We start from the raw sequence: 24,723 nt of genomic DNA, 5'->3' as shown, positions 1-24,723 counted from the left end.
CACATGTTTGTGGAAGTGTATCATGGCATGAAAAAAGGAGATTCCTGAGGACCTCAGAAAAAGCACTGTTGATGCTCATCAGGCTGGAAAAAGTTACAAAACTATCTCTAAAGAGTTTGGACTCCACCAACATCCCACCAACCCACCAACATCCCAGAGTTGAAGCTGTTCTGTACAGAGGAATAGGCTAAAATTCCTCCAAGCTGGTGTGCAGGACTGATCAACAGTTACCAGAAACGTTTAGTTGCAGTTATTGCTGCACAAGGGGGTCACACCAGATACTGAAAGCAAAGGTTCACATACTTTTGCCACTCACAGATATATAATACTGGATCATTTTCCTCAATAAATAAATGACCAAGTATAATATTTTTGTCTCATTTGTTTAACTGGGTTCTCTTTATCTACTTTTAGGACTTGTGTGAAAATCTGATGATGTTTTAGGTCATATTTATGCAGAAATATAGAAAATTCTAAAGGGTTCACAAACTTTCAAGCTCCACTGTAAATGGAAGACGTTTGGAACCACCAAGAATCTTCCTAGACCTGGCCACCCGGCCAAACTGAGCAATCGGGGAAGATGGGCCTTGGCCAGGGAGATGAGCAGGAACCCGAGGGCCAGTCTGACAGATCTCCAGCGTATCCTTGTGGAGATGGGAGAACTTTTCAGAAGATCAACCATCCAGGCAACACTCCACAAACCTGGGCTTTATGATAGAGTGACCAGATGGAAGCCACTCCTTAGTAAAAGGCCTGCTTGGAATTTGCCAAAAGGCATCTAGAGGACTCTCAAACCATGAGAAACAAGATTCTCTGGTCTGATGAAACCAAAATTGAATGTTCTGGCCTGAATACCAGGCCAGAACCAGGCACCGCTCATCACCTGCCTAATGCCATCTCTACAGTGAAGCATGGCGGTGGCAGCATCATGATGTGGGGATGTTTTTCAGCAATAGGAATGGGGTGACTAGTTCTGATAGAGGGAAAGATGAATGCAGCTCAGTACACCGAGATCCTTCAAGAAAACCTGCTCCAGAGCACTCTGGACCTCAGACTGGGGCGAAGGTTTACTTTCCAACATGACAACAACCCAAAGCACACAGCCAAGAGAACAAAGGAGTGGCTTCGGAGAAAGTCTGTGAATGTCCTTGAGTGGCCCAGCCAGAGCCCAGACCTGAATCCAGTTGAACATCTGCGGAAGGAGCTGAAAATGGCTGTGTACCAATGCTCCCCATCCAACCTGACGGAGCTTGCAAGGATATGCCAAAAGGAATGGGCAAAAATGTCCAGAAACAAGTGTGCCAAGCTCATAGCTTCTTTCCCAAGATGCCTTGAAGCTGTAATTGCTGCCAAAGGTGCATCAACCAAGTATTAAGCAAAGGGTGTGTACAGATATGTAACCCCTAAATAACCAATTTTTGTCAGTAAAATAAAATTGCATATTTTCTAAAAACCTGCTTTCACTTTGTCATTATGGGCAATTTTGTGGAGAATTTTGTGACAAAAAATGAACTCAATCTATTGTAGAATAAGTTTGTAACGTAATAAAACGTGGAGAAGGTGAAAGGGGTGTGCAGACTTTCTGGCTTGACTGTATCTGTTTGAAATCCCCTGAGTCTTGGGAACTGAGCCTCTGGCGGCCCCCTGGACCCCCACCCTTACTGGGTTTACACCCCCACCCCCACTTCCTGGATCCGCCCCAGGAAGACGTATCATCATGGAAAAGATGTTACTGTGTTTCAGAAGAGTCAAATTATTGGCCTGCATCAAGCAAAGAAAACAACTAAGGAGACTGCTGAAATGACTGGAATTGGGCTAAGAACTGACCAATGCATTATTAAAACCTGGAAGGATAATGGTGAATTGTCAACTTCAGAAGAGGTGTGGTTGGAAAAAAAATCTTGACTGACTGTGATCGGAGACCAGTTAAATGATTAGTGAAGTCAATTCATAAAAAAATCAACAGTAGAACTCACAACTATGATTAATAGTGAAAGTAAAAGCATTTCCACACTCACCATGCAATGAGAACTCACAGGACTGGGATTAAAGTGCTGGGTGGCCATGAAAAAAAAAACACTTGTTAGTGAGAATAATCGGAAGAAAAGGCTTTAAGTCAAATTTATTTGTATAGCGCTTTTAACAATAGACATTGTCACAAAGCAGTTTTACAGAAAATTAAAGGTTTTAAACATGAGCTAATTTTATCCCTAACTTATCCCTAATTTATCCCCAATGAGCAAGCCTGTGGTGACGGTGGCAAGGAAAAACTCCCTCAAAAAGGAACCTCGTTTGGGTGATAACAGATAGCATGATTATAAATAACTCGATTCTATAACTGTGTCCTATAGAGTCACAAAGTATAATTGTGAAAACAGGAAAATCATTATAGTTTTAACATGAAGTCTGTTTTGTTGAACTGTTCATTGACGTACACTTGAGTGCAAAACTGTTCATGACAACTGCAGTCCTAAAGTTAGCAAGTCAACTGTAGTCCTCAGACATAAATGTATTACTGTAAGTGTCAAGAGCATCTTCCAAGTGTGACTTTTGACTGCCCATATGGAGCCGTCCTCCACTTCAATTTGCTAGGGAGCATAAAGATTGGACTCTGGAGCAATGGAAAAATATCACGTGGTTCGATGCACCTATCATGCATAGTGGCCACTGTACAAGCCTCTGGAGACAATGTTATGATCTGGAGCTACTTCAGTTGGTCAGGTTGAGGCTCAGCAAAATTATGTGGCAATAAAATGAAGTCTGCTCACAACCTGAGTGTACTCAATGGCCAGGTTATCCCATCAATGGATTTTTTTCTTCTCTGATGTCCCAGGTATATTTCAGAATAACAATGTCAGGATTCACTGGGCTCAAATTGTGAAAGAGTGGTTCAGGGAGGATGAGAAGTCACACATGAATTGGCCACCACAGAGTCCTGACCTTAACCCCACTGAAAGTCTTTGGGGTGTGCTGGAGAAAACTTTCCAGAGTGGTTTGACTCTCCTGTCAATATCAATATCTCAATGAAAAATTAATGGAACTCTGGATGGAAATAAATGTGATATTGCATAAGGTTGTTGAAACAAGACTACCTGCAAATGTACACCATAATAAAAGCCATAGACTGTCCAACAAAATATTAGAATGTGCAACTTTTGTAATTGATTGATTGATTGATTGATTGATTGATTGATTGATTAATTAATTAATTAATTAATTAATTAATTAGTTAGTTAGTTAGTTAGTTAGTTAGTTAGTTAGTTAGTTAGTTAGTTAGTTAGTTAGTTAGTTAACGGGGCAGCGTATAACACCTATGAGCCTGTTTTTTGCCATAAGATATGTTGCTTCTATTTCAGTTCGAAAAGTAATCACATCATTTATTTTGGTGTGCAGATGAGAAGTCAGAAGCCAAAGATCTCAGAAGTGAAGTTCCTGGCAAAATAAAGCTGCCTGGTTTGTTCAAAGCCCTACCACCTCCAGTTAAAGACAAACCACAGAAGCCTGGATCCAAGTAAGTCAATACTTAAGTCATACAAGTAAGTCAATGCAATATATGTAACAGATTTTTTTTGGAAAATGTATACTTTTAAACTTGTCATTTTGTCCAACCTACAAGATTTATAGGTTTATTTTAGCTTCCTTGATTTGCATTTTATTAAACCAAAGGACATGAGTTAAATCTCAGGTCCACAAAAGATGCAAATGGGATTAAATCAAAACTAGATTAATCTGCAGATACAGTGGTGCTTGAAAGTTTGTGAACCCTTTAGAATTTTCTATATTTCTGCATAAATATGACCTAAAACATCATCAGGTTTTCACACAAGTCCTTAAAGTAGATAAAGAGAACCCAGTTAAACATAGGAGACAAAAATATTATACCTGGTCATTTATTTATTGAAGAAAATGATCCAATATTACATATCTGTGAGTGGCAAAAGTATGTGAACCTCTAGGATTAGCAGTTAATTTGAAGGGGAAATTAGAGTCAGGTGTTTTCAATCAATGGGATGACAATCAGGTGTGAGTGGGCACCCTGTTTTATTTAAAGAACAGGGATCTATCAAAGTCTGGTCTTCACAACACATGTTTGTGGAAGTGTATCATGGCACGAGCAAAGGAGATTTCTGAGGACCTCAGAAAAAGCGTTGTTGATGTTCATCAGGCTGGAAAAGGTTACAAAACCATCTCTAAAGAGTTTGGACTCCACCAATCCACAGTCAGACAGATTGTGTACAAATGGAGGAAATTCAAGACCATTGTTACCCTCCCCAGGAGTGGTCGACCAACAAACATCACTTTGCAAGGCGTGTAATAGTCGGCGAGGTCACAAAGGACCCCAGGGTAATTTCTAAGCAACTGAAGGCCTCTCTCACATTGGCTAATGTTAATGTTCATGAGTCCACCATCAGTAGAACACTGAACAACAATGGTGTGCATGGCAGGGTTGCAAGGAGAAAGTCACTGCCCTCCAAAAAGAACATTGCCGCTCATCTGCAGTTTGCTAAAGATCACATGGACAAGCCAGAAGGCGATTGGAAAAATGTTTTGTGGATGGATGAGACCAAAATAGAACTTTTTGGTTGAAATGAGAAGTGTTATGCTTGGAGAAAGGAAAACATTGCATTCCAGCATAAGAACCTTATCCCATCTGTGAAACATGGTGGTGGTAATATCATGATTTGGGCCTGTTTTGCTGCATCTGGGCCAGGATGGTTTGCCATCATTGATGGAACAATGAATTCTGAATTATACTGGCAAATTCTAAAGGAAAATGTCAGGACATCTGTCCATGAACTGAATCTCAAGAGAAGGTGGGTCATGCAGCAAGACAATGACCCTAAGCACACAAGTCGTTCTACCAAAGAATGGGTAAAGAAGAATAAAGTTAATGTTTTGGAATGGCCAAGTCAAAGTCCTGACCTTAATCCAATCAAAATGTTGTGGAAGGACTTGAAGTGAACAGTTCATGTGAGGAAACCCACCAACATCCCAGAATTGAAGCTGTTCTGTACGGAGGAACGGGCTAAAATTCCTCCAAGCCGGTGTGCAGGACTGATCAACAGTTACCGGAAATGTTTAGTTGCAGTTATTGCTGCACAAGGGGGTCACACCAGATACTGAAAGCAAAGGTTCACATACTTTTGCCACTCACAGATATGTAATATTGGATCATTTTCCTCAATAAATAAATGACCAAGTATAATATTTTTGTCTCGTTTGTTTAACTGGGTTCTCTTTATCTACTTTTAGGACTTGTGTGAAAATCTGATGATGTTTTAGGTCATATTTATGCAGAAATATAGAAAATTCTAAAGGGTTCACAAACTTTCAAGCACCACTGTAAGCAAGTTTCAGCAGCTTGTTTCCTGTTCTGTATATGTTCAGATATAACATGAGCGTCTGTGCGCTCATGCATGCAAAAGAATGTAATCAGCACTTTCTTCTGATTGTGTTATGATGCTTTGCCACACAGCATGAGCAGCAGTTTGAAATATGTGGTTTTCTGGCTTCACATGTCCTGGAAGAAGCACATGTTAGCCTTTGTCCTCCCCTGTTTGTATTTTTCATATGATAAGGGTGGGTGGGAATAGTGACCAAGGTTACTGATTTGGGGGAAGAGGGGGAGGATTGAGCTAAACCTAATGTCAAACAATGTGATTTAAAACAAAAGTTACTAGCACAGTTCATTAATAGGGATCAAGTAAGCCCCAAACAATTTCTCCACATGTAAAATGGATCATGCATGCAATTTTCATAATAGTCCAATGCCTCCGTGACTGAACAGATATAGAGTAATAAAAATAATTATAATAGCTGAACTTTACTGAGACCCCACAAAGTCCTCTGTCCTGTTATTTTGTGAAATAGCACTTTTGTTTTATCCAATTATTATTATTATTATTATTATTATTATTATTATTATTGGGCGGCACAGTGGTGTAGTGGTTAGCGCTGTTGCCTCACAGCAAGAAGGTCCGGGTTCGAGCCCCGTGGCCAGCGAGGGCTTTTCTGTGTGGAGTTTGCATGTTCTCCCCGTGTACGTGTGGGTTTCCTCCGGGTGCTCCGGTTTCCCCCACAGTCCAAAGACAAGCAGGTTAGATTAACTGGTGACTCTAAATTGACCGTAGGTGTGAATGTGAGTTTGAATGGTTGTCTGTGTCTATGTGTCAGCCCAGTGATGACCTGGCGACTTGTCCAGGGTGTACCCCGCCTTTCACCCGTAGTCAGCTGGGATAGGCTCCAGCTTGCCTGCAACCCTGTACAACAGGATAAAGCGGCTAGAGATAATGAGATGAGATTATTATATAGCTCGTGTGCCATACAAGTTCCTGTGAATGAGTTGTTACTATCAAAACAATAGCACATTACAATGAATGCATTAATATTGACCTGTTATTTGGACTACAGCCAGAACTATTGTCAGAGCCGCTGTTATAGCAAGTTAATGAACAACTTCTGACCAATCAGGCTCTAGAATTCAACAGTACTCTGGCAGAAGAATCCAACCTCAATTCTATAAATTTGGGACACTGTATAAGACGTAAAGAAAAAACAGAATATGATGATTTGCAAATCTTGCAAATCTATATTTTATTAAAAATATTACAAAGACAACATATCAAATGTTGAAACTGAGACATTTTATTCTTCTATGAAAAATATATGCTCATATTGAATTTGATGTCAGCAACACGTTTCAGGAAAGTTGGGACAGGGACAACAAAAGACTGAAAAAGTTGTGTAATGCTAATGAATAAATAAATAAATAAATAAATAAATAAATAAATAATACTTAGGTTGATTGGCAACAGGTCCATAACATGATTGGGTATAAAAAGAGCCTCCCAGAGAGGCGGAGTCTCTCAGAAGTAAAGATGGGGAGGGGTTCACCACTATGTGAAAGACTGCGTGGGCAAACAGTGCAACAATTTAAGAATAACGTTCCTCAATATAAAATTGCAAATAATTTGGGGATCACATAATTTATGGTACATAATATCATTAAAAGATTCAGAGAATCTGGAGAAATCTCTGTATGCAAGAGACAAGGCTGAAAACTCACACTGGATGCCTGTGATCTTCAGCCCCTCATGCGACACTGCATTAAAAGCAGACACGTGTCTGTAGTGGAAATCACTGTATGAGCTCAGGAACACTTCAGAAAACCATTGACTGTGAAAATAGTTAATTACTGCATCCACAAATGCAAGTTAAACCCATATATAAACAATATGCAGTAACACTGCCGCCTTCTCTGGGCCTGAGCTCTTGTACGATGGAAAATTGTCCCACAGTCTGATGAATCAAAATTAGGAATTCTTTTTAGAAATCATGAACACCACATCCTCCAGGCTAAAGAAGAAAGGGACCATCCAGGTTGTTATCAGTGTACATTTCAAAAGCCAGCATCTGTGATTCATATGAGGGTGCATTAGTGCACATGACATGGGTAGCTGGTACATCTGGGAATGCATCATTAATTCTGAATTATATATATATATATATATATATATATATATATATATATATATATATATATATATATATATATATACACACACACACACACACACACACACACACACAGTGGTGCTTGAAAGTTTATGAACCCTTTACAATTTTCTATATTTCTACATAAATATGACCTAAAAGATCATCAGATTTTCACACAAGTCCTAAAAGTAGATAAAGAGAACCCAGTTAAACAAATGAGACAAAAATATTATACTTGGTCATATATTTATTGAAGAAAATGATCCAATATCACATATCTGTGAGTGGCAAAAGTATGTGAACCTTTGCTTTCAGTATCTGGTGTGACCCCCTTGTGCAGCAATAACTGCAACTAAACGTTTCTGTTAACTGTTGATCAGTCCTGCACACCGGCTTGGAGGAATTTTAGCCCATTCCTCCATACAGAACAGCTTCAACTCTGGGATGTTGGTGGGTTTCCTCACATGAACTGCTCGCTTCAGGTCCTTCCACAACATTTCGATTGGATTAAGGTCAGGACTTTGACTTGGCCATTCCAAAACATTAACTTTAGTCTTCTTTATCTATTCTTTGGTAGAAAGACTTGTGTGCTTAGGGGTGTTGTCTTGCTGCATGACCCACCTTCTCTTGAGATTCAGTTCATGGACAGATGTCCTGACATTTTCCTTTAGAATTCGCTGGTAGAATTCAGAATTCATTGCTCCATCAATGATGGCAAGCCGTCCTGGCCCAGATGCAGCAAAATAGGCCCAAACCATGATACTACCACCACGTTTCACAGATGGGATAAGGTTCTTATGCTGGAATACAGTGTTTTCCTTTCTCCAAACATAACGCTTCTCATTTAAACTGGAAAGTTCTATTTTGGTCTCATCCATCCACAAAACATTTTTCCAATAGACTTCTGGCTTGTCCACGTGATCTTTAGCAAACTGCAGACGAGCAGCAATGTTCTTTTTGGAGAGCAGTGGCTTTCTCCTTGCAACCCTGCCATGTACACCATTGTTGTTCAGTGTTCTCCTGATGGTGGACTCATGAACATTAACATTAGCCAATGTGAGAGAGGCCTTCAGTTGCTTAGAAGTTACCCTGGGGTCCTTTGTGACCTTGCCGACTATTACACGCCTTGCTCTTGGAGTGATCCTTGTTGGTCGACCACTTCTGGGGAGGGTAACAATGGTCTTGAATTTCCTCCATTTGTACACAATCTGTCTGACTGTGGATTGGTGGAGTCCAAACTCTTTAGAGATGGTTTTGTAACCTTTTCCAACCTGATGAGCATCAACAACGCTTTTTCTGAGGTCCTCAGAAAACTCCTTTGTTCGTGCCATGATTCACTTCCACAAACATGTGTTGTGAAGATCAGACTTTGACAGATCCCTGTTCTTTAAATAAAACAGGGTGCCCACTCACACCTGATTGTCACCCCATTGATTGAAAACACCTGACTCTAATTTTACCTTCAAATTAACTGCTAATCCTAGAGGTTCACATACTTTTGCCACTCACAGATATGTAATTTTTGATCATTTTTCTCAATAAATAAATGACCAAGTATAATATTTTTGTCTCATTTGTTTAGCTGGGTTCTCTTTATCTCCTTTTAGGACTTGTGTGAAAATCTGATGATGTTTTAGGTCATATTTATGCAGTTATATAGAAAATTCTAAAGGGTTCACAAACTTTCAAGCACCACTGTATATATACACGTTTCAGAGCAATATGCTGCCATCCAGACAAAATCTTTTTCAGGGAAGGCCTTTCTTCTTTCACCAAGACAATGCCAAACCATTTTCTGCACAAATTAAAACTGCATGGCTCCATAGTAAAAGAGTCTGGGTGCTAAACTGGCTTGCCTGCAGTCCAGACCTGTCTCCCATTTAAAACTTTTGGCGCATTCTGAAGCGCAAAATACGACAAAGGAGACCCCGAGCTGTTGAGCAACTGAAATTGTATATCAGGCAAGAATGGGACAACATTTCTCTGTCAATTCAAATTCAAAAACACTTTATTTGTCCCCTAGGGGCAATTTAAAGGCATGCAGAGAAGTACAGTTAAACACATAATAAAAAACAAAAACATTAAACATAAAAATTATGACAGTGTGCAAGGTGGCAGTATGTGGATAAATAACTGTACAGTGATACAATATGTATAAATATGATAATTAAAAAAACAGTATATACAAAAATATAGTGTGGTGCAATTTGCTTATGAGGTAGAAGGATCAATAGCAGCAGAGTCTATGTTTAAAGTGGTATGTGTACAGAGGGTAGTTAGTGTACCAGACAGGTTAGAGTGCATCTGAAGAAGGGGGAAGGGGCTGGAGGGGTGAGTAGAGCTCAGTTCCCAAATGTTTAAAGAGTGTCATTAAAAGTAGAGGTGATGCAACACAGTGGTAAACATCCCCCTGTTCCAACTTTTTTGAAACGTATTGCTGACATCAAATTCAAAATGAGCATATATTTTTCAAAAAACAGTAAAAATTTCTCAGTTTCAGCATTTGATATGTTGTCTTTAGACTATTTTTCAATGAAATATTGGGTGTTCGTGATTTGCAAATTATCACATTCTGTTTTTATTTACAGTTTACACTGCATCCCAACTTTTTTTTGGAATTGGGGTTGTATTTCAAAAAGGAAACAACTTAAAATGGAGTGTTGTAGAAGGAGCTGTTGTTAATAATTGATAGTTCTGGGTTGGCTGAGTATGACATTTACCTCATCACTGCAGGTCAGCACAAAAAAGATTAATAGCACAGGCAGAAACTACACACCTTAATTACTTCAAAGAAAATTCCTCAGATTTTCTGGTGTTCTGGTTTGTCTAGTTTTTTACACTTTGTGTACACCTACAACATTACTAACAAACAGTATATGCAGGTGGATTATAACATGTTGGCAATTTCCAATTCCACACAGTTTTTAGACAAGGATACATTTTCCTTTTTTAGGCCAACTGATGACCAGCCTCCTGTTTCACCAAAACCCACAAACAATAAGCCTAAAGATTCAGACCAGTTTGATGGAGTCGACATGTCTTCTGTGAAACTCAACCATCCCACAGCCAACAGGGTCAAACCTCCACAGAGGAGACCACCATCACACACACCTGTAAGTCTTTCCTGTACACATTAAATCTGTCATTTACCAAAATAATTGTTCATATTCCAGGGTACCCATTGTATTTGATATTCTCTTCAATAACTAATGATCATTTACCCTGGATTAATCAGGTGTGTTTTGGTCAATAAAACATCAGTTCAACACATTTTTTTCTTAGGATGGTGCAAGTATTCAGTGTTACTTGTGAGAATGTGTGCCCACAAAGGACAGGGTAACCGTTAAATTCATTTGGAATTTGCTTCTTGTCAATATTCAGTAAAGCATTCAGAAGAGCAGGAAAGCCAATTTCATATGTGATCAATCTTTTAATCTTATTTCAAATACATTTAAGTGAGATTACTAGCCACTGTTAATAAAACTCTAATCTGATAATTTTTTAAAATATTCTCATATTAACAAATATGAGGTGACACAGAGCCCAAATTCCCTTAGTCATCCATCAACATGGGAAAGATAAGAGAACACATGAACCAAATGAGGGAGAAGTGTGTTGCCCTTCATAAGGAGAGCACTGTATGGTACTAATTCTTTTTAATCTGGCATCGTCATATTAAGCCATATTAAGTTAATTACATCATAGGCTTAATATTTAATTATTGGTTTAGACCACATGTACAAGTGTAATAGTGTAAAAGTATACATTTATGAATGTAAAATAATTTTCTGTCAATAACAAAAACAGGCAATGATGCTCCATTGGTGTGTGTATAATGTACAGCAACCGGATTCCTAGAATCATGGATTCTGGTGTCACACCTATGTTCTGCAATTGTCAAAACTCCTTTGTCTTCTACATATACACTTACATTTCAAAACATAAATGGATATGAAATGGCTGTAAAGATACTTTTAATCTTAAACTAAAAACACATTTGAAAGGATGGTTAAGTTTTATGGATGGTTAAGTTGTACAAGACCCACAAGACATACTTTTCATCTGAGTTATTATCTTAAAATATATGGAGTCATATAGGTGGTAAGGCTGATTTAATTACCATTTGCCTCGTGTTTAGGTACATGTTCAGTAAATGTTAGGTCTGCACACTGCTCTAGGAGGCTTGTTAAACACTGGGAGTAAAGCAGTACTGAGAATATACCAATGGTTTCAAATGTTCAAAATCTTTTGCTAATGAAGAGTACTTTATCATAGGCCTATAACTGCAACTGTCATGCTTGTGGAAATTTGTCCAATCCCTTATTTTTCTGTGAAGGTATCCCATGACACCAACCAAAATGAGGCATCAACAGAAACAGATGGAGCTGATGAAACACTTCCAGTTTCTCCCAAGGTTTGAAATCAGAATTTTCATTCAGAAAAGGAAATCTATTGCCTGAAGACTAATTACTATGACTATGCACAAAATATGATAATCTAGCAACCAAAAAGTGCATCATGATCAATTGGACTGCATTTTTTCCCCCCATGAGACCCTCATCCCAGTGTTTTGAGAACATTTTCAGCTGAAAAATTTTCAGGAACTCAAAACCTTCTCCATTTACCTTAATAGAGCACTTCATTGATGCATGTTTCAAGCACTATGAACACAGGTCAAAACATTACTAGTGTGAAATGGGGGTGAGTGGACATGGTTTCTAGAGCATTTCAGTTAATATCAGAGAGTTCAAAACACATGCATAAATGTTGAGCCGTCATTTTTATTATGACAATGGCAGCTCTTTTGCCATATGTTGGATGTGTTACAGAATGCTCTGATGTTAAAATGTGGAGCTCTTATGCAAAATGCGTAATGGTAGGCAGGTCTGATACTGTCTTATTTTAAATAATTTATTTTCCATTTTACCCCTCACTGCCTAACCCCCACAATTTGTTTATAATAGTTTTTGCTCTGACTACATCAGCGTATATTAAATGTCATAAAAGCTGTGCAAGTATGAATTTATTTGATTAGGATAATTAAACAAAATAGAAATACTGACTTCTCTAGTTCTCGGATTTGTTTGTGGTATGATTTTTGTTTTTAATGAGTCTAGGTTGTTTTGTATATATTACTAGACATGTATTTTTGTCAATATCATTATCTATGCCAGATATTACTATTTCAGATTTATTTTTCAGGGTATTAAAATACACTTTTATATTATTGTAGCACTTGCAATAATCAAGAAAATAACACAATTATGTCTTGCAGGCCACAGGAAATAATTTACCACTGAACAACAAGCCCTCTACTATTTTAGCACCTCAGCATCCCACTCCATGTAAAACTCAGACAAAACCAGTAGAGGTCCAGCAGGAGAAACCAACACTGGAGCAGGTTCTAGCTGAACTGAAAGAACTGCGCATGGAAATGGAACTGTTCAAAACCAGACACGAGTGAGTATCATCTATCAAATAGCACTAATACCACACTGCAATATATAGGTCATATGTAATTATCATGATATAAAATACTGTTATTCTTTAAACAGTACAGACATGAAAGAGCTTAAAGATGAGCTAAATGAGGAAAGGAGCAAACGAATGAAATTACAGGTAAGTGGAGTCCTGAATTCATGTAAAAATATTTTAGATCAAAATGCCATTCTGTTGTTATTAAATATTTAGAAAATATTCTTGCTTTTTCTATGTATCTACAGTAAATGTAATTGATTATCAGTCCAGCTATTAAAATGACCCCTGTTTGCAGGATGAGGTACAAGTGCTGAGGAGGCAGAAGTAACTATATCTCAGATTTGAGATTGTGGTTTTTATATGCTGTGCTGCTCTCAGTGGAATGCAAATCAGGATTCCACAACACAGAGTGTGAGTTAAGAGACCACGCAGATTGACCTGCAGACCCACACATCGGCCCTCAAAGCAATTATTGATTCAGCTTTTCTTATATATATTGGATTTACAAGAAGGAGAATGTAATTTTCCATGTCTTCTAACTGGACTTGGAAAAGCAATTATTGCTGATAGAAAAAGAAAAATGTACCTCCTTTATCGAACATTTCTATGACACCAAGACCTTTTGTTTTGTGTGCATAGCTTTGTGTTTTATGGTACTCTGTCTGCTCTGAGTCTTCATGCTGTATATATTCTAAACATCATAATGTTCTATTTTCATATTTGATGTATAAAACCCATATTTTAAATTATATTTCATGAGTAATCTTTAACTCTATTCAGAATAACTGTTTGTATTTTTCCAGATACACATACCATTATCTACATTGAAACCTTTGGTAATGCTTTAAGGTTCACTCAACTAACATGGTTTAATACATTCGTTAACATGAATGAATCATGTACTGTACTTCAGCATTAATACACCATAAGTAACATTAACAAACCAACTGACACCTGTATTAATTGATTTTTTTAAATAAACCAAATAGTCAAAAAGAAATTACACCTTAACCAATGTTCATACAATTAATATTTAAAATGAAGTCCATAATGACTAATATGAAATAACACCATAATGAACGTTTGAGGTTGCTAAGTGACAAAATTCAGAAATGAGGCTGAAAGGAAAGTTCTAAGATTTACACCTGAAGACCAGAGTTCACTTCAAGTTGTAATTAGCCTTTAAACAAACGTCAGTTAATACTTTTGTTGACTTGCTTTGCTTTTTACTTGACATTACATATGATTAATTAATGCTGAACATTACAGCTTTTTGATGTTAACTAATGTATTATTTGATGTTAGTTAAGCGAACCTTGATGCAAAGTATCACCATTTTTTTGTTCTATGTTTTCCAAGGTGGTAGATTTCACATTAGTATATCTCCCTTAAAACAGTACAAAACAACATGTACTAATGTGATACAGAATACTGAAACTAATTTAAAGGCACTTTCAAATAGATAAGATGTACTTAGCTATTTTAAGAAGCTGAAAAAGTCTCTGATGCTCAAATGTTGTTGTTATTATTATCATCTGCTGGCTGAACCAATGATATATTTTCCCCTGTTTCTTGCCTTGCCTCACTTTGAACTGAGTTGTGTTAAAGTTATGTCTATTTAATTGTGTACACCACAAAGTTTTTTAAGGTTAAGAATTACTTTTACAGAACTGCAATGTTTTCTTGGGATTTGTACTGTGACACTAGAGCTTCACTGTGAAACGTGAATTTAAGGTGATGGAATAAAAGTGAATATATAACAAATAACTAATGTGACCTAGAATCAGCCATGTAATATATTTTATTATTTATATTAAAATTATTTGGGTACTTAGCTAACATTGCTACCTTACAGCAGCAGGGTTGCTGGATTAATCTTGAGCTGAGGTTGGTGACTGCATGGAGTTGTTTTTTTTTTTAAGCTATTGTTGAATATTTTTGTAGTGCAAAAAAGAGCATGCCATCATTGGACTTGCTTATAAATAAGCAGGAAATGAAATTTTATGCGTTTTTTTTTTTTTTTTTTAACGGCTGTCTGTGGCAAAGGATCAGCCTTCACTGTGACTGCTTTGGTTAAACCTGCATACATATTCAGCCCAAATGGTGTGAAACCCATAAATTAACCCTTTGCCTTTCTGCCTCCATGCATGCATATGGTACAAGCATGGCAGAGTCATGCTTGTACCATCTTCTTTCCATTTTTTTAAATTATAGATTTAAAGTGCCATTCCACCATTGGATGTATTCTTTGGCATAAAATACAATATATTTTGACAACATATATAAATGGTATCACTAGATAGAGAAATCTTTTAGCTTCAAAATGATATATCAAACATAATTTTTTGACAACGACAAGTATATTAATTTTGCGACCAAAGTCACCTACCCTTTTAATTTCCGTGCGTGATGTCATCGGCAGGTTCCCCTTCTTGTGTACCATGTGACGTGTGACGTGGCACATATTATCAGCAATGGCGGATAGAACGCGATAAAAATAATACCAATAAATCTAACTAATACCAATAAATCTAGCTAACTGAAAGATTAACTCAAAATTTTTCGCAATTTTTTTGGCCCCCATATACGAGGAGAAATGACTCTCTCACTTTGGGGGTTTCCTGGTCTAAAAATAGATCGACACGTGGTACACAAGAAGGGGAACCTGCCGATGACATCACGTTTCACTACCGCGAGGAAATTAAAAGGGTAGGTGACTTTGGTTGCAAAATTAATATACTTGTCGTTGTCAAAAAATTATGTTTGATATATCATTTTGAAGCTAAAAGATTTCTCTGTCTAGTCATGTTGTCATAAAATATATTGTATTTTATGGCAAAGAATACATCCAATGGTGGAATGGCACTTTAATGGTGATTTACAGAATGTTTAAAATTTGGGAGATAGATCCATAGTTGTGGAAAAGTATTAATTTTATATACAATATATAGGATATTACATAGTTGCGTGAAAATATGAAGTTTATCTTCGAGTGGTGAATGGATATATCATGAGTGAGTGAAGCGAATGAGTGATATATTTTTCAACACAAGAAGATAAACGTCATATCTTCGCACTACTGTGTAATGTTCTTCATATTATATAGACACATCCACAAAAAGAAATAAGCAAGTTAATCAAAAGAATTTTAATTTTGAACCAGTTCACCATTTTGACAACGTGTGTCTAGGCATTGGGAGAACACTGGGAGTGACATCATTGGAGTGAAATATTGGAAAATATGCTACTCAGATCCACAATGCAATTTGTATGAAAAATGTGACTTTTTCAACATGACAATATAAAACTCACATCTTCAAGTCAACTTGTGATTTTCTTTTTATTATATAGACACAATCACAAACAAAAAGAATGCAAATTTATCAAAACAATTCATTGATTTCATCACAAGTGACATACAGAGATTTATGTCACAGTTTTGGTTCTCCATGTCCCGGATGTAGCTCATATGAAAAATACAAGTGGTGTATTTTCCACAGTAAAACACTTGTATATGTGTAATTTTTTTGATGAAGGCAAGGTTATTATTCACCGATATTCACTGAGCCTGAGGTGGATAACTGGTTTAGTATAAATACACAAGTGATTATTTTTTAAAAATAATTTATTTCAAACTTCAAAAGCAGCATGCAAATGTAATAATGGTGCACACCACGGGCGATTGCTCTAAGACAGTGAGGGAGGCTCAGCCTCCTCTAAAAATGATGAACATCGTGTAGGATGAATTGCGCTAGGCTTATGTTATAGCCGACCTTATAACATTGCTATTTCAGATCCAGAATCATAGAAATATATGTGCTCAACCCAGTGCCGTATTAAGCCAATGCGGTGCCCCTGGGCACTATACCTCAAGTGCCCCCCCCCCCCCCCCCCCCACACACACACACCCTGCGCGCACACGTTCAGTAACCTCCTGCACACACTCACAAACCTTGCCTTTTGCTGTCAAAAATAGTAGCATATACATAAACAATAGTACACATAAACAAGGTCATTCTTCCTCATTGAAAATTTATTAAGTAGGCTACATCAGCCCATCAAATTCACTGAAAACAACCAACGATATGCATGGAGGCATATTGAAATGTCTTATTCAAAAATGAGCAGCATATATTTGTATGTCTCCCTCGGCTAACACTGGCTGTGGTTGTAGCATCTCCCCGGCTAGTGCTAGCAGGGCCATCTCCCTCACTAGCATCGCTGATTTCACTAGCTTCGGCTTCAGCGCTGGTAGTGACAGCAGTTGTCGATGTTTTTATATTTAAAAAAAAAAAGATCTAACACTGGAACATTTTTAATTGCAGCTACACGCCTGGAGCCTCTCTAATTTTCTCTTTGCACAACCACTCAATTGATGTCTGTCCATTTTTCATTTCTACCGTGGTTTTAAAAAAATTGATACATTTCACCGTAGGTGGACTGGCTCAACTGACAGGTTGAGGAAAGGAGGGTTAATGGTCACATAGGCCACTCTTGCTCAGAATTATGTTTATTGTTGTTCTTATGAAAGTGTTCATAATGGATTATATATGACTATTTAACAATGTCAAGTGTATAACCATTTTAAGTGTACAAACATTCACGAAAAATATTTTTAAAGTTTGTCATGTGGTGCCCCCCCACTGGCCGTGAGTGGTTGGTGCCCCTGGGCACTGTGCCGCAGGCCCATATAGTTAATCCGGCCTTGGCTCAACCCACTACAGTGCAAAATCATTCCCTTATAACTTTAATGTGTGCGTGAGTTTTTCCCCCTCGACAGCACGATGCAGCGCAGCCTCAGTGCACTTCAACGGCATTTGGGAGCTCTGCGCTTTCAATATCAAAATGCAAGACGATTATTGGACAAATACTGCGAAAATGCCCGCCTACGGACTCCCAGCCTCACAGTGGGAGGGACATGGCAGTTTCCGCGAGGAGATGGTGATTGGTGAAAGTGGCTGGATATTTTCTTTGACTGACAGCTCGTTTCAAATATAGACAGGCAGCGGTGAATCTCAGTTCAGTCCCATGCGGATCGCAAGTGCTGTGGTGTATTGTAAGAGATCAGCTTACATTTCGATTTCATTCATTACATACGGTTTCTACCAGCTTTTTTAGTTTGTATATATTTTTATTGTAAATAAAGTGTAAATATAGTGTTGTCAAGTTTGCTATCTTAGTTCCAGAAATTTTGTTTATTTGAGTGACTGAACTTGAACTTGAGGGGGCTAGTCAGCTAGCAAGAAAGCTGCGCACGGATGCCAAGCATTGCTGATTTAATTTTGGCGAAGCCATTTGCCAGTCTTCCTTTCGAGGAAAAAATTAAAATTAAAGAGCAGGGTAGACCAACGCCTCAAATTGACTTGGTGAAAAAGGTAGGGAATAATACTTGTTCCTTTCAGCTCTCCTGGTACGAGAAAGTGAATTGGCTAACAGCAAGTGACCCACATCAACAACAGTAAATAGGCTACTTTAGTAATATGTCATGGATGGACCAAAAATATAGAATCTATTTAAAATGTTTATGCTGAGTATATTATATTGGAATATATATTTTTCTGGATATGAATTAAACACAGCTACAATTTGGAAAACATGTTTAAACAAAAACACAGCCGAGAACATTTCACACTACAGACCTGGATTAAAAGTGAAGGGTTATCAAAATTGTCAATAAAATATTTCTCAGTCAAAATAAGTAAAATATAGGGAAAGTGTCATTGAATGAAATGTGTGGCACCCAGCCCTACTGCTGAGGTTCCTGACAAAGAGCTGCTTTCAATAATGATCAATTTTTAAACAACATGCCACAATTTTAAAATATAAAATGTTTTTTAAATGGATCACACCGCACTCACGATGAAAAGGTGCAAAACAAAACCAAAAAACTGTTGAAACAAGAAAAAATGTCTGCACACTTAGATCCTTTTGTTCATTTAATTGCCAAGCTTTCGGTCAGAGACCTTCCTCAGGGCACAAACAGATGGAGCATACAACAAACTAATCAATTAAGATTCATTAAGGTGCTCAGTCACACCTGCACAGATGAGTTGTAGTCCAAATGTGGGAGTTGTAATTTTTCTGTTCTTCCTGGTTTCATATTTCCTCTACCCAAGGTAGCTGGCATTAAATTGACCCCAAATACACCAATAAAATTACCCACCACAAAAACATACATCTTTTTACATACAAACTTGAGTACACACACACATATAAGCAAATGTAAGTTCAAGATAACTGCATAAACATCAGCAAGAACTTCATAAACTGCAGTTTCAAGACTTAACAAATGGTATACCTCCAATCATAACATAACACTCATGTCAAAGTCTACATTTAACCCTTTGGGTTGTAGGGCATCTAATGTATGGATCCAAAACAATTCCCTTTGACATAGCACTTTATCAATGTTTCCACCCCTTGACAATTTAACTTGCTCAATTCCCTGAAACCGAAGGGAAGAAACAGGGTGGGCACACTCTACAAAGTGACAAGCCACAGGATAATTAAGATCAGCCCGTCTAATCGAACTCTTATGTTCGCTGATCCTTTGTTTTAAGCTACGTGTAGTTTTTCTTTTGTTTTAAGCTACGTGTAGTTTTTGACCTGGTTTGCTAAAGATCACGTGGACAAGCCAGAAGGCGATTGAAAAAATGTTTTGTGGACGGATGAGACCAAAATAGAACTTTTTGGTTGAAATGAGAAGCATTATGTTTGGAGAAAGGAAAACACTGCATTCCAGCATACGAACCTTATCCCATCTGTGAAACATGATGGTGGTAATATCATGATTTGGGCCTGTTTTGCTGCGTCTGGACCAGGATGGTTTGCCATCATTGATGGAACAATGAATTCTGAATTATACTGGCGAATTCTAAAGGAAAATGTCAGGACATCTGTCCATGAACTGAATCTCAAGAGAAGGTGGGTCATGCAGCAAGACAATAACCCTAAGCACACAAGTTGTTCTACCAAAGAATGGTTAAAGAAGAATAAAGTTAATGTTTTGGAATAGCCAAGTCAAAGCCCTGACCTTAATCCAATCGAAATGTTGTGGAAGGACCTGAAGTGAGCAGTTCCTGTGAGGACACCCACCAACATCCCAGAGTTGAAGCTGTTTGGAGGAATGGGCTAAAATTCCTCCAAGCTCGTGTGCAGGACTGATCAACAGTTAGCAGAAATGTTTAGTTGCAGTTATTGCTGCACAAGGGGGTCACACCAGATACTGAAAGCAAAGGTTCACATATTGTTGCCACTCACAGATATGTAATATTGGATCATTTTCCTCAATAAATAAATGACCAAGTATAATATTTTTGTCTCATTTGTTTAACTGGATTCTCTTTATCTACTTTTAGGACTTCTGTGAAAATCTGATGATGTTTTAGGTCATATTTATACAGAAATATAGAAAAATCTAAAGGGTTCACAAACTTTCAAGCACCACTGTATATATATATATATATATATATATATATATATATATATATATATATGGGGGCGGCATGGTGGTGTAATGGTTAGCGCTGTCGCCTCACAGCAAGAAGGTCTGGGTTCGAGCCCCGTGGCCGGCGAGGGCCTTTCTGTGCGGCATGTTCTCCCCGTGTCCGCGTGGGTTTCCTCCAGGTGCTCCGGTTTCCCCCACAGTCCAAAGAAATGCAGGTTAGGTTAACTGCTGACTCTAAATTGACCGTAGGTGTGAATGTGAGTGTAAATGGTTGTCTGTGTCTATGTGTCAGTCCTGTGATGACCTGGCGACTTGTCTAGGGTGTACCCCGCCTTTCGCCCGTAGTCAGCTGGGATAGGCTCCAGCTTGCCTGCGACCCTGTAGAACAGGATAAAGCGGCTAGAGATAATGAGATTATATATATATATATATATATATATATATGGGCTCGCTGAGCCCAGCGGCCGGCGAGGGCCTTTCTGTGTGGAGTTTGCATGTTCTCCCTGTGTCTGTGTGGGTTTCCTCCAGGTGCTCCGGTTTCCCCCACAGTCCAAAGACATGCAGGTTAGGTTAACTGGTGGTTCTAAATGGTCAGCTGGGATAGGCTCCAGCTTGCCTGCGACCCTGTAGAACAGGATAAGCGGCTACATACGGTATAATGGATGGATGGATGGATGCTTTTACCAATGTTTGTTACAGTATGTCCTCTAACAAACTAGTATCTTCCAGGAACATGTACATGTATACTGAGATCAAATGACACTTTCATTGCACACAAGTGGGATCCATTCCACTAATTATGCAACTTTGCTGGCAGCTGGTTGCGCTTGAACTAATTTAGGGGAGTTTCACAGCAATGGAGCGATTACATATGCAACCACAAATATTACATGTTTCATTTGTAAATAATTTTGAAAACTATGTGGGCTGTTTTTGCATCAATCCAAGACACATAATTCCAATTAAGTGTATTTCAGTTCCAGGTTGTAACACTCCAAAATGTAGAAAACTTCAAGGGGTGAATATTTATGCAAGTCACTGTATTAGACAATACAGATATGATGTCCTGACAGAATAAAAATAAATATTGTGAGTTTTTATTTTTTTTATTTGTATTTTTTACCATCAATTATTTGCAAATGATTTATAGGAGAATGTCATGTGTTGTTGAATTGTTTATACAGTGCACAGGGAGGTATCACTTTTTAGTACCTATTGCTATATTACACTTGCATAAAATAAAACCCTTCCCTTTTGGTTTATAAATACTCTGTGTCCCTGCTAACATTCAACTAGTCTCATTAAAATAGTCTAATTAATCTGATTATTGGAACACTTCCTAATGGTATGTAGATTTATGAATTGTTAAATGTTGTTTATAAACCTGAGTTTATAAATATTGTATATAATTTGTATATTACAAATACATTACGGCGGCACGGTGGTGTAGTGGTTAGCGCTGTCGCCTCACAGCAAGAAGGTCCTGGGTTCGAGCCCCGGGGCCGGCAAGGGCCTTTCTGTGTGGAGTTTGCATGTTCTCCCCGTGTCCGTGTGGGTTTCCTCCGGGTGCTCCGGTTTCCCCCACAGTCCAAAGACATGCAGGTTAGGTTAACTGGTGACTCTAAATTGACCGTAGGTGTGAATGTGAGTGTGAATGGTTGTCTGTGTCTATGTGTCAGCCCTGTGATGACCTGGCGACTTGTCCAGGGTGTACCCCGCCTTTCGCCCGTAGTCAGCTGGGATAGGCTCCAGCTTGCCTGCGACCCTGTAGAAGGATAAAGCGGCTAGAGATAATGAGATGAGATGAGACAAATACATTACATTACAAATACATTAGGTAGGTGGTACTGCAAACTGGTCTTATTTTTTTTTTAAACTCTAAATGCAGTGGTAATAATTATTGTTCATCTCAAGGGGGTGCCATTTATCAGGTATTTTGTGTTGTTTTATTGACTGAGGCCTTGTTCAGATTTAATCACACCTGAGACAGACATGTTCATTTGAACAACATCTCATCTCATCTCATCTCATCTCATTATCTCTAGCCGCTTTATCCTGTTCTACAGGGTCGCAGGCAAGCTGGAGCCTATCCCAGCTGACTACGGGTGAAAGGCGGGGTACACCCTGGACAAGTCGCCAGGTCATCACAGGGCTAACACATAGACACAGACAACCATTCACACCTACGGTCAATTTAGAGTCACCAGTTAACCTAACCTGCATGTCTTTGGACTGTGGGGGAAACCGGAGCGCCCGGAGGAAACCCACGCGGACACGGGGAGAACATGCAAACTCCACACAGAAAGGCCCTCGCCGGCCACGGGGCTCGAACCCGGACCTTCTTGCTGTGAGGCGACAGTGCTAACCACTACACCACCGTGCTGCCCATTTGAACAAAATATGAATAATTTTAACTGTATTTTTTTTTTTTGTGGTTATTACCAGAGCAACATGGTGGCACAGTGGGTAGCAAAGTGTGTTCTTCACCCTTACGCCCACTGTTCCTGCGATGGCTCCACCTCATTCCAGATTAGGATAAAACAGTTATTGAAGATGAATAAATGAATGGATGGATGAATATTACTAAATATTAAATCAAATCGCTCCCAGTTTTATCCATACCAGATAACTTCAGTTTCAGACTGGAATATCATTCTAAAACCCTGCACAAGACTACTGATCTGCAACTTATTATTCATTCTTTAGTCTTATGCACAATTACAACATAATTTGAACTCTACACTTACTTCATTCTAGCTAGACATAACAATTAATTTCCCTGATCCTCAGAAGAGATTGTTAAATGATTATTATTATTAAATAAGACATAACTACATCTTATTCTTAGCGAGAACTATGCCATCATGTTCTAAGATCAACTAAATTCCACAACATTAAAGGTTTCAACTTGTTGAACAGGATGAGCACAATAATAATTTCTGCAGTTTAACTGCTGTTTAATACATGTTCATGTAGTATTATGGAAAAATCACTTGTACTACACATTTGTATTTGGATATGTTATAAAACAGCCTCTTCCGAAGACTAAAAATAATATTTAAAACTCAAAAAAAGAGTTATTGGCATTCTCTGTACAGTGACAGTTACTCATCTACTGGACTATGAGTTGCAGGTATGCTTTTCCATATGCATTTATATTGGGAGTACATCATGTAAATTATAGACCCTAATATACAGATTCCCTTCATAGTCACATCTGTATGTCTGTCAATAGTTGTTGCATTGTTTTCTGTTTTTTTTTTAATCTTTTGCAATTAGGACCACCTGATATGTGCAATAAGTGTGTTTCATCTACTTCATAATTCCTCTAATTTAGTATTTATCTTAGGTATATATATTTTTCTTTTTAGTGTGTGTGTGTGTCGTGGTGGTTTCATGGTTAGCACTGTCGCCTCACAGCAAGAAGGTCCTGGGTTTGAGATCAGTGGCCGACGAGGGCCTTTCTGTGTGGAGTTTGCATGTTCTCCCCATGTCTGCATGGGTTTCCTCCGGGTGCTCCAGTTTCCCCTACAGTCCAAAGATATGCAGGTTAGGCTAATTGGTAGCTCTAAATTGACTGTAGGTGTGAGTGTGAATGGTTGTCTGTGTCTATGTGTCAGCCCTGTGATGACCTGGCGACTTGTCCAGGGTGTACCCCGCCTTTCGCCCGTAGTCAGCTGGGATAGGCTCCAGCTTGCCTGCGACCCTGTAGGACAGGATAAGTGGCTACTGATGATGGATGGATATATGTGTGTGTGTGTGTGTGTGTGTGTGTATATATATATATATATATATATATATATATATATATATACAGTGCCTTGAAAAAGTATTCATACCCCTTGAACTTTTTCACATTTTTCCACCTTACAACCACAAACTTAAAAGTTTTTTATTGAGATTTTATGTGATAGACCAACACAGAGTAGCACATAATTGTGAAGTGAAACGAAAATGATGAATGGTCTTCAAAATTTTAAACAAATAAAAATCTGAAAAATGTGGTGTGCATTAGTATTCAGCCCCCGTGTCAATACTTTGTAGAGCCACCTTTTGCTGCAATTGCAGCTGCAAGTCTTTTGTGGTATATCTCTACCAGCTTTGCACATCTAGACACTGAAATTTTTGCCCATTCTTCTTTGCAAAATAGCTCAAGCTCAGCCAGATTGGATGGAGAGCGTCTGTGAACAGCAATTTTCAAGTCTTGCCACAGATGCTCAATAGGATTTAGGTCTGGACTTTGACTGGGCCATTCTAACACATGAATATTCTTTGATCTAAACCATTCCATTGTAGCTCTG

The 24,723-nt window shown here is 38.3% G+C and overlaps 1 protein-coding gene across 1 annotated transcript in view; it reads left to right on the top strand.

Moving 5' to 3' along the window:
- sh3d21 (SH3 domain containing 21) overlaps nucleotides 1–14,742 on the top strand; it is a 30,387-nt gene extending 15,645 nt beyond the window's left edge. The window contains exons 12-17 of the mRNA XM_060922185.1: nucleotides 3,394–3,511; nucleotides 10,451–10,610; nucleotides 11,834–11,911; nucleotides 12,773–12,957; nucleotides 13,053–13,116; nucleotides 13,271–14,742. Of these exons, the coding sequence (XP_060778168.1) occupies nucleotides 3,394–3,511; nucleotides 10,451–10,610; nucleotides 11,834–11,911; nucleotides 12,773–12,957; nucleotides 13,053–13,116; nucleotides 13,271–13,303 (638 nt within the window). The 3' untranslated portion in view covers nucleotides 13,304–14,742. The remainder of the gene's footprint in view (nucleotides 1–3,393; nucleotides 3,512–10,450; nucleotides 10,611–11,833; nucleotides 11,912–12,772; nucleotides 12,958–13,052; nucleotides 13,117–13,270) is intronic.
- Nucleotides 14,743–24,723: the final 9,981 nt, after the last annotated feature.

Source organism: Neoarius graeffei, chromosome 5 (assembly GCF_027579695.1).
Source record: "Neoarius graeffei isolate fNeoGra1 chromosome 5, fNeoGra1.pri, whole genome shotgun sequence".
NCBI lineage: Eukaryota > Metazoa > Chordata > Actinopteri > Siluriformes > Ariidae > Neoarius > Neoarius graeffei.
Note: the sequence above shows the minus strand (reverse complement) of the source record. Positions and strands in the feature narration are given on the sequence as shown.